Here is a 9,920-nt window from a genome sequence, read left to right as displayed (position 1 = left end):
ATTCTTGCACCCCATTCCCATGCATCCCAGATCCCCCTGTACCTGCATCCCGTGTGCACCCCAATTTATCACACACCCCGATACGCTGCACACCCCAACCCCATGCACCCTGCTTCCTATGCACCCCAATACGCTGCAGCCCCCTGCACCCCGCATCTGCCACGCGCCCCGATAAACCATGCCCACCATCCCCATACAACTCCCAGCTCAGTATGCCATGCACCCCAATAAACCACGCACCCCATTCCTGCACCCTGATACACTGCACCCCGACACTGCGTGCCCCAGCCCTGTGCACCCTGCTTCCCGTGCACCCTGATACACCACGCACCCCAATGCACCCTGGTGCCCTGCACACCCTGACAACTGTGGACCCCATTCCCGTGCACCCCCATTCCCTGTGCACCCCGATAAGCTGCGCACCCCATTCCCAAGCACGCTTGTGCCCTGTGCACCCCCATACATCATGGACCCCATTCCCATGCACCCCCATCCCCTGTGCACCCCAATAAGCTGTGCACCCCATTCCCAAGCACCCTGGTGCCCTGTGTACCCTGATAATCATGGACCCCACTCCCATGCACCCCCATCCCCTGTGCACCCCGATAAACCACGCATCCCATTCCCAAGCACCCTTGTGCCCTGCACACCCTGATAATCATGGACCCCATTCCCATGCATCCTCAGTCCCTGTGCACCCCAATAAACCGTGTACCCCATTCCCATGCACCCTGGTGCTCTGCACACCCTAATAATCGTGGACCCCGTACCCATGCGTTCCCAACGCCTGTGCACCCCAATAAACCTCACACCCCACTCCCAAGCCCCCTTGTGCCCTGCACACCCTGATAATCGTGGACCCCGTACCCAAGCACCCTTGTGCCCTGTGCACCCCGATACACCGTGGACCCCATTCCCATGCACCCTCAACCCCTGTGCACCCCAATAAACCATGCACCCCATTCCTATGCACCCTGGTGCCCTGCATACCCTGATAATCATGGACCCCGTGCACCCCCATCCCCTGTGCACCCCCAATAAACCACGCACCCCATTCCCATGCACCCCTATTCCCTGTGCACCCCAATAAACCGTGCACCCCAGGTGCCCCGCACACCCTGATAATCGTGGACCCCATTCCCATGCACCCTCAACCCCTGTGCACCCCGATAAGCTGCGCACCCCATTCCCAAGCACCCTTGTGCCCTGTGCACCCCCATACATCACGGACCCCACTCCCATGCACCCCCATCCCCTGCGCCCCCCAGTAAACTTCTCACCCCATTCCCATGCACCCTGGTGCTCTGCAAACCCTGATAATCGTGGACCCCATTCCCATGCACCCTCAACCCCTGTGCACCCCGATAAGCTGCGCACCCCATTGCCAAGCACCCTTGTGCCCTGTGCACCCCGATACACTGTGGACCCCATTCCTATGCGCCCTCAACCCCTGTGCGCCCCAATAAACCGTGCACCCCATTCCCATGCACCCTGGTGCCCTGCACACCCTGATAATCGTGGACCCCGTCCCCATGCACCCTCAACCTCTGTGCACCCCGATAAACTGCGCACCCCATTGCCAAGCACCCTCGTGCCCTGTGCACCCCGATACACTGTGGACCCCATTCCTATGCGCCCTCAACCCCTGTGCACCCCAATAAACCACACATACCATTCCCAAGCACCCTCGTGCCCTGTGCACCCCGATATATCATGGACCCCATTCCCGTGCCCCCCCATCCCCTGTGCGCCCCAATAAACCTCGCACCCCATCCCCACGCACCCTGGTGCCCTGCACGCCCCGATAATCGTGGCCCCCGTGCACCCCCATCCCCTGCGCACCCCATTCCCGTGCCCCCCCCCCTCTCCTCCCCCCCCCCCCCAGGTGCTGCAGCCCCGGCCCCTCCCGGGGGCGGCTCCCGGGGGCGCGCCCGGCGCATGCCCGGCGCCGGCCGTTAAATGCCGCCGGGCGGGGGGGCTCCGGTACTGCTGCCCCCCCCTCCCCGGTACCGCTGTCCCCCCCCATCTCCCCCCCATGGCCACCGAGAGCGAGCCCGGGCGGCGCCGCCGCTGCTGCACGCAGGATGCGCTGGGTGAGCGGTGCTGGGTGCGTCCCCCCCCCGCCCCAAAAAACCCCCTGGGGGGTCTTCACCCTGCTGTAGGGTCCCCCCCTCACCCCCCTGGGGGGTCCTCACCCTGGTGTAGGGTCCCCCCTTACCCCCTTACGAGGTCCTCACCCCATTGCGGGATCCCCCCCCCCCCCTTACACCCTCCTTGTGGGTGTCCCATCCTCACCCCACTCCGGGATCCCCCCCTTAGCCCCTTGTGGGGTCCTTGCCCCGCTGCGGGATCCCCCCCCTTGCTCCCTTGTGGGGGATCCTGTCCTCACCCTGCTCCGGGATCCCCCCCTTGTGGGGTCCTCACCCCGTTGCAGGATCCCCCCCCCCCCTTGCCCTGCCGTGGGTGTCCCATCCTCACCCCGCTCTGGGATTCCCCCTTACCCCCTTGTGGGGTCCTCTCCCCACTGCAGGATCCCCCCCCTTATTGCCTTGTGGGGTCTTCACCCCACTTAGGGATTCCCCCCCCCCCCCATTGCTCCCCTGGGGGCATCCCGTCTTCACCCCTCTCCAGGGATCCCCCCTTACCCCCTTGTGGGGTCCTCGCCCCACTGCAGGATCTCCCCCTACCCCTCTGTGGGGGTCCCCACTTACCCCCTTATGAGGTTCTCACCCCACTCTGGGATCCCACCTTACACCCCCTCTTTTTGGGGTCCTTGTCTCACCCCACTGCAGGATCCCCCCTTACTCCCTTGTGGGGGTCCTGTCCTCGCCCTGCTCCGGGATCCCCCCCTTTTGGGGTCCTTACCCCTCTCCAGGATCCCCGTTTACACCCCCTCGTGGGGCTCCTGTTCTCTTCCCACTGCAGGGTCTCCCCTTACCCCCTTGTGGGGTCCTTGTCCCACTGCAGGATTCCCCTTTACCCCTTCCCGTGGGGGTCCCATCCTCACTGTGCTCTGGAATCCCCCCTTACATCCCCCTTTGGGGTCCCATCCTCACCCCACTGTGGGATCCCCCCCCTTACACCCTCCTTGTGGGTGTCCCATCCTCACCCCACTCTGGGATCCCCCCTTACCTCCCGGGGGGGGTCCTTGCCCCACTGCGGGATCTCCCCTAACCCCCCTGTGGGGGTCCCTCCTTACCCCCTTTTGGGGTCTTCACCCCCCTCAGGGATCCCCCCCCTTGCCCCACTACTGGGGTCCCGTCCTCACCCCACTGCGGGATCTCCCCTTACCCCCCTATGGGGTCCCGTCCTCACCCCACTCTGGGATCCCCCCTTACCTCCCTGGGGGGGTCCCATCCTCGCCCCACTGTGGCTCCCCCCCCCCCCCCCATGGGGTTTGGGGACCTCCAGCCCAGCCCCCCGGGCTTCCCACGCTGCAGCCTCCCGTCAGGCTGCAGCCCCGGCGTGACTCCGACCCCGTTCCCTTCCCCCAAGACGTCCCCAAGCCCCCCGAGCCCCGTGCCGACGGTGACGCCCTGCGCCGGGGCTCCCTCTGCGACCACCGCTGCGCTGCCATCAACAACGTGCAGGGGGACCTGGGCGACCTGGGCTACCACCAGCACCGGCCCCGCGGCCACGCAGGTAGGGCTGTGCTGGGTTTTGGGGTGCTGGGGGGGGGGTTGGGGGGGTGGTCCCGCGCCCCCTGACGCCCCCCGCCTCGCCCGCAGCCGTGTCCCCGCCGCCCTGCTGCCAGCAGCACTCGGAGGAGGTCTGCGAGAGCTGCGTGGTGAAAACCACCCTGACGGCCGAGAACGTGGTGGAGGCCAACAAGCTCTCCAACAACTACAAGGTGGGCGCCCGTCCTGGGGGTGGGGGTGGAGGCACCCTTGGGTGCCCCCGTATGGCTGCGCGGGGCTTTCCTTACCCTTCCCTCCTCCCCCAAAATCCCTCTCTGCAGTTCGGCTTCAAGAAGTGGAAGAGCCACGTGACGGCGCGGCCCTGGGAGGACCGCTCGGAGATCGTCAAGGAGCTCTACTCCGACCTCAACGTCATCCGGGGCTCCGGAGGTGGGTGGCCTCGGGGCGTCCCCTCGGCAGCACGGGTTTGGGATGGAGGAGCTGGTGCAGGTGACGGTGGTCCCATCCGGCTTGTGTCCCCCCCCCCGCCCCCTCCTGCAGGGTCCACGGTGACGTTTGGGAACGTCCTCTACCTGCTGCTCTTCGGCTGGTGGCTCTCGCTGCTCTACGTCCTCGTGGCCGCTCTGATGTTTGTCACCGTCGTGGGGGCTCCCTATGGTGAGTCCCGAATCGGGGACCCCCCCCACGGGAAGGATTTGGGGAGGCACGGAGGTCTGATGTGGCTGGAATCCCCAACGGGCTGAACCTCTGGGTCCCACGCCGCGGGGTGGCCCCGTGGCTGGGGGGGGGGGGGGGGACGGGGACACGTGTCCCCAGCAGAGCTGACGCTTGTGTCCCCACAGGGCGGCTCTGCTGGGACCTGGCCGGGTATTTCCTCTGGCCCTTCGGCAAAGTGATCCAGAAAGCAGAGGTAACGGCGTGCCCCGCGTTTGGGGCCTGATTGGGGTGGCCACGGCGCCCCCAAACTGGACCCTGACTTCCCTTCCCCATCTCCCCCAGGCCCCCAAATCCCGCCGGGCGCTGGGTGCCTGCGAGGCTGGCGCGGAGGCGAGTGGCACGGGGGAGAGCTCAGCCCTGCTCGGTGGCCCCGTGCCCCGCCGCTGGCGCCCACGCTGCTGGGCTGACGAAGGATACTGGGTGAGCCCCCGTGTTGGCCCCGATAACACCCCCCCCCTCCTGGGCTCGGGGACAGCGGGGGTCCCCGCTGTGGCAGGGATGGCACCCACGGGTGGCCTCCGCTGCCCTGGGGTGGGTGCTTTGGTGGCAGACCCTAAATGCCTGTCCCAGCAGCGTGCCGGCACCGTGGCGTGGCTGTGCTTGGGGTACCCCGTGCTGGCGCTGGCCCACGGGCTGGTGTGCGTCGCCGCCTGGCTCCTCGTCTTCCTCATCCCCGTGGCCAAGCTGAGCGCCCGCACGGCCGCCCGCGTCCTGCTGCTGCCCCCGGAGCGGGTGCACGTCCGGCGCCTGAGGATGGTGGGTGCCGTTTGGGACGTGTTTTGGGGTGGGGAGGGACGCCCGGAGCGGTGTCACCGACCTGACCCTCTGCAGACGGAGGTGCCGCTGGACGCGGAGGTGATCCTGTGCTGCTACCGCGCCGTCAACCCCTACTATTACAAATACGCCGTGGACGGCATCAACGTCTTCGCTGTCAGTATCCTTTCCTGTCCCGGGGTGTGGGGGGGGGGTGACCCCCAATCCCACCCCAGCTGGGCCGTGTCCTTGACCGAGCACCCCAGACCTGCTGCCGCTGGTGCTGGTGACGCTGGTGCTGGGCTACGTGGACAGCCACAACCTCCTGACGAGCTCTCCCGTCAAGTTCACGCTGGCGCTGCTCTCCATCATGCCCCTCTCCTACTACATCGGGATGGCCATCGCCAGGTGAGCGGGGGGACACGGGGACGTCCCCCGTAAGGTGGGGACACCCCACGGCCCCTCTGACGTCCTCCTTCCCCCCTCCAGCATCTCGGCCCAGAGCAACTTTGCGGTGGGCGCGGTGGTGAACGCCACGTTCGGCTCCATCACGGAGCTCACCTTCTACATCACGGCCCTCATCAAGGGCTCGCGCGAGGGCAACCGCTGCTACGCCGAGATCGTCAAGTCGGCGCTGACGGGGACGCTGGTGGGCTGCGTCCTCTTCGTCCCGGTGAGGCCCCGCGAGCGCCCGGTCCCTGCCGTGCCTGGCAGCCGGGTGGGCTGAGCGCTGATGGTTTTTTTTTTTTTTGGGGGGGTTTCTTCCATCCCGAAGGGTTTGTGCATGGTGATAGGAGGCATCCGGCACCAGGAGCAGCGCTTCAACAGCCGCTCGGCGGGCGTCAGCTCGGCCTTGCTCTTCCTCTCCGTCGGAGGTGAGTTGGGGACAGGGCTGTCCCCAGGCTCGGTGGGGTGCCACCGGCGTGGGCGCCCACCCCGTGTCCCTCCGTCCCCGCAGGCGTCTTTGCCCCGACGCTCTTCTCCAAGGTGTACGGGAAGCTGGTGTGCGGCGAGTGCCACAACGTCACCCAGAACCCGCTGGGCCACTACCTCTGCCACAACTGTCACTTTGACCTGGTGAGCAGGGCCACCAGCGTGGGGGGGACACGCTCTGAACCCACCCGGCTCCAGCTTTGGGGCCGGGCGGTGGCAGCGGGGGCTGTCCCGAGCCCCGTGTCCTCACCGATGTTCTTCATCTGCAGATGGAGAACAACGGCACCCTCTACTACAGCCACGTCCAGTGAGTAGGGCCGGGGGGGGACAGGTCTGTCCTCGCTGGGGTGGCACCTCCTGGTTGGGCTTTGGCTCCTCTCCTGGAGCTGCCCCGCATCCCTCCTGGGGCTGGTGTCCCTCTGCGCCACCCCAGGGAGGGTCTGATCCTGCACTGCATCCCCAGCTGGTGCAGGGATGCCCCAGGGTCTCTGAGCCAGACCCCGGCGGTGCTGAGCACCCTCATCCCGCAGGCCCCTGGTGTACACCGTGTCCCTCCTGCTCCCCGCCGCGTACCTCATCGGCCTCTTCTTCACCCTGAAAACTCACTCGCACATCTACGACATCCACATCAGCGACTGTCACAGTGAGTGTCCCCACCACGCGATGCCCGGCCTCGCGGATGGCTGTCCAACCGCCCCAGGGCGTCCAACCCAGTCTCTTCTCTTCCCCCAGTGCCCGGCCACCACCACAGCGCCGTGGTCCACTGGTCCCGCTGGCGGGCCCTGGTCATCCTCCTGCTCTCCACCCTCTGCATGTCGGCCTGCGCCGACCTGGCCACGGAGCACATCAGCCCCATCCTCACCAACTCCACCATCTCCCAGGTGAGCGTGGGGAAGGTGACGAGCCTCCTTTGGGTGGCTCTGAGGACTGTAGATGGTTCCTCCAGCCCAGGAACCTGCCGTGAGCCCCAAAATCTGTGTGGGGGGGAAGATGCTGAGATGCTCCATGCGTTGGGGAGATGTGGCTGCCCAGGGCTCAGATATGGTCAGGATCCGACCATGCACTGACACCTCTTTTTTTTTTCCTGCAGTACTTCATCGGTGTCACCGTGCTGGCGATGGTGCCTGAGCTGCCGGAGATAGTCAACGGCATCCAGTTTGCCCTGCAGAACAACCTGAGCTTGAGGTGAGCGCATGGATTTTGGGGTGTCCTCTTCCAGTGCAGCCCCCGTGCCCCGTCCCAGCCCCGTAGCGCTGCCAGCGATGGGCTGCCCTGCTCCATGGTGCCAGCAGGGCGGATGCCTGCAGGTATGGGCTCTGAAGTGGGTTTAAAACCACGAGGAATGGGGCCAGGACCAGGTTCTGCTCCACAATTTGTTTTCCTGAGGTTGGCTCTGTCCTCACCCCAAGCTGAGCTCCCAGGGGCTGCCAGATACCTGGTGCTCGATCCCTTTAACCCCTCTGTCCTCCCAGCATCGAGATCGGGAACTGCATCGCCGTCCAGGTCTGCATGCTCCAGATCCCCATCCTGGTGCTCTTCACCATCTTCTACGTGAGTAGCCCCGGGTGTCCTCCCCTGGTGGGGCTGGGGACGCAGCACCCCATGGCAGCTGTCCCCCTCCATCCCTCCAGTGACGGGGAAGTGGGTTCAGATGTCTCCTACCTCGGCTGATGCCGTCCCCAGCCCTGGGGACTTGTGGTGGAGGGGGCGCAAAGGGTGACCCGCAAACTGGTGTGGGGCCGTGCTGGTTGGCCATAAACACAAACACCAAAAAAAAAAAACCCTCTCCGCTTCGCAGCCGACCAACTTCACGCTCGTCTTCAGCGACCTCCACGTCTACGCCAGCATGTTCAGCGTGGTGCTCATGAACTACATCTTCATGGATGGCAAATGCGACTACTTCCAAGGTAACCGCTGGGCCACGGGGCTGCTGCGGGCCTTGGTGCACCCGCCTTCCCTGTGACAACGGGGTGGGGGGCTTCTGGAGCCACCTCTGGGGGTCACCACTTGTCGCTGCTCCAAGCCCAGGGTGGCGGTGACTTAACCAGGACTTCAAAAGGCCACACAGATCCCTTACAGCGTGCGCCAGAAGGCCTTAAACCACCCCAGAAGGCCTTAAAAGCAAGCTCCCTCTCTGCTGCAGGCAGTAACGACCCCATCCCGCTCCGTCTCCCTAGGCACGGTGCTGGTGATGGTCTACTTCATCCTCCTGGCCGTGTATTTCTTCGCCCCGTCGCCCAGCGGCTGCTGAGGCCTGGACATGGCTGCCTCCACGTTGGGCCGGCGCCCGCCGGGGCGTTATCCGGCGTCTCAGGGACTTGGCCGGGCTGGTTTGGGGTTTTGGAGGCGTTGTTTGAAGCCGAAGCTCCTGCTGCTGTCTTTTTTTTTTCTCCCCCCCTGTGGGGTACAAATGGAGCTGCAGTGATGGGGAAGGTGGTGGCAACGGGATCGCTCCTGAAACTCCCAAACCGAGGAGCCTGAAGGCCCGAACACTTCACAGAAGCATTCCTGGCTGATGTCTACATGGCTGGGAGGGAAATTGTCCTCGGGGAGGGTCTGGAAGGACATTTCTGGGTGGTCTCAAGGATGGACCCCTCCCCGGGATGTGTTGCACTGGGAGAAGGTGCCTGAGAAGAGCCTCTCGCCCTTCGGGCCGGGGTGATCCCGGCTTCCCCGTGGCCTGGGGGATCACGCAGGGCTCCTTGATGGTACCAGAAACACACCAAACGGTTTTTTGCAGCTGTTTTGTCATTAAAGCAGTTTTGTACGAATCAGAAACAAGCTCCCCGCTCCTTAATGAGCCGTCGGTCGCCTGTCTGGACCCCTCCGCGCCCACTGACGAGGTTAGTGGTGCTCTTGGGGTGATGGCAGCTTGGTGCCCACCGGGGCTGCCCCCAGGACCCCTGAGGTTGGGGGCATCAAGATCCTGCTCGTCCATCACCCGTCATGGTGATCACCCGCTGTGTGATGGGTGAAGAGCCACCAGGACCTCCTGATGGCTGCGTGACCGCCCTGGGTCCCTGCTCGGAGGCTTTAAAACTGGTCAGGGCCACTCCAGGCTCTGAGCCGCTTCCCCTTGGTGCCGCGTGGGGTGAGAGGCGGCGGCACCGTGGCAGGGTCTCCTTCCTCTGAAGGGGAACGCCAGCAGCTGAGGTGAGAGGTACGAAGCAGGTAACTTGGACAGGTTGATAATCAGAGCTTGGAAGGGGGGGAAAACCCCACCGCCCAAATGCTCCTTCCCTCTCGTCCCCTTGTAGCTCCCCAGGGACGTACGTACTCCGCACAAGAAGCGGGAGGGGAGCAGCGCTCGCTGCATGCAACGCGTGCAGGACTCAAAGGTCCTGCAGCAAAAGGAGAAAAGGGGCCAGAAACAGCCTGAAGGGGGGCGGGCAGCAGCCCAGGGTCCCTCTGCTCTGCTCCTTTGTGGTTGGAGATGCTGCTCTGAGCTCTTCCTTTTCCCGGTATAGCATCAGTGTGGACGATCCTGCTGTCTTTAAAGATATTAATGTGATGTTTGGGAAGGCTCCTGTTGAGTATAGAGTCTGCTGGTGGCAGCAGATGGACTTGAGCATGGGGTAGGGTATGGGACTTCAAAAAGGAGAAGTGGGATGGGAGGGCAGAAGCTGACAGCAGCGGGTAGATGCTCCTGTGTCTCATCTGAGACCAACCTGAATGCGTGCCCCTGGCTGAGCAGTGACTGTGGGGTGCTGTGGGGATGCCCCCAAAGACCTCATCTCCCTGAGCTGCTCTGCCAGCTGCTGGCAGCAGAGGGAAGCCATGGGGTGACGGCAGCAGGGCTGGCTGGTGAACCCCCTTCTGACACGGCTTTTTCCCTAGGTGCATCCTGTCCCCATCCCAGGAAGCCTCAGGGGTGTTCTC

The 9,920-nt window shown here is 64.7% G+C and overlaps 1 protein-coding gene across 2 annotated transcripts; it reads left to right on the top strand.

The window, feature by feature from the left end:
• The first annotated feature begins 2,022 nt into the window (after nucleotides 1-2,022).
• Nucleotides 2,023-8,822, top strand: LOC308194215 (uncharacterized protein). Of its 2 annotated transcripts, none has more exons than XM_080589795.1 (20): nucleotides 2,023-2,093; nucleotides 3,496-3,642; nucleotides 3,729-3,850; nucleotides 3,959-4,067; nucleotides 4,179-4,295; nucleotides 4,481-4,548; nucleotides 4,638-4,775; nucleotides 4,929-5,111; nucleotides 5,187-5,289; nucleotides 5,375-5,516; nucleotides 5,598-5,781; nucleotides 5,884-5,983; nucleotides 6,067-6,185; nucleotides 6,311-6,348; nucleotides 6,572-6,684; nucleotides 6,774-6,922; nucleotides 7,132-7,226; nucleotides 7,514-7,592; nucleotides 7,840-7,948; nucleotides 8,219-8,822. In XM_080589795.1, exons 1-20 carry the CDS (start codon nucleotides 2,036-2,038, stop codon nucleotides 8,290-8,292), a joined length of 2,247 nt encoding a protein of 748 aa, XP_080445921.1. In that variant the 5' UTR covers nucleotides 2,023-2,035; the 3' UTR covers nucleotides 8,293-8,822. The 2 variants fall into 2 exon arrangements, with proteins under 2 accessions (XP_080445921.1, XP_080445920.1); XM_080589794.1 differs by having other exon boundaries at nucleotides 4,926-5,111.
• The last annotated feature ends 1,098 nt before the right edge of the window (nucleotides 8,823-9,920 follow it).

Source organism: Anser brachyrhynchus (genome assembly GCF_964034855.1).
Source record: "Anser brachyrhynchus genome assembly, chromosome: 1".
Lineage (NCBI taxonomy): Eukaryota > Metazoa > Chordata > Aves > Anseriformes > Anatidae > Anser > Anser brachyrhynchus.
The sequence above is the reverse complement of the archived record's forward strand: the minus strand, read 5'-3'. Positions and strand labels throughout refer to the sequence as shown.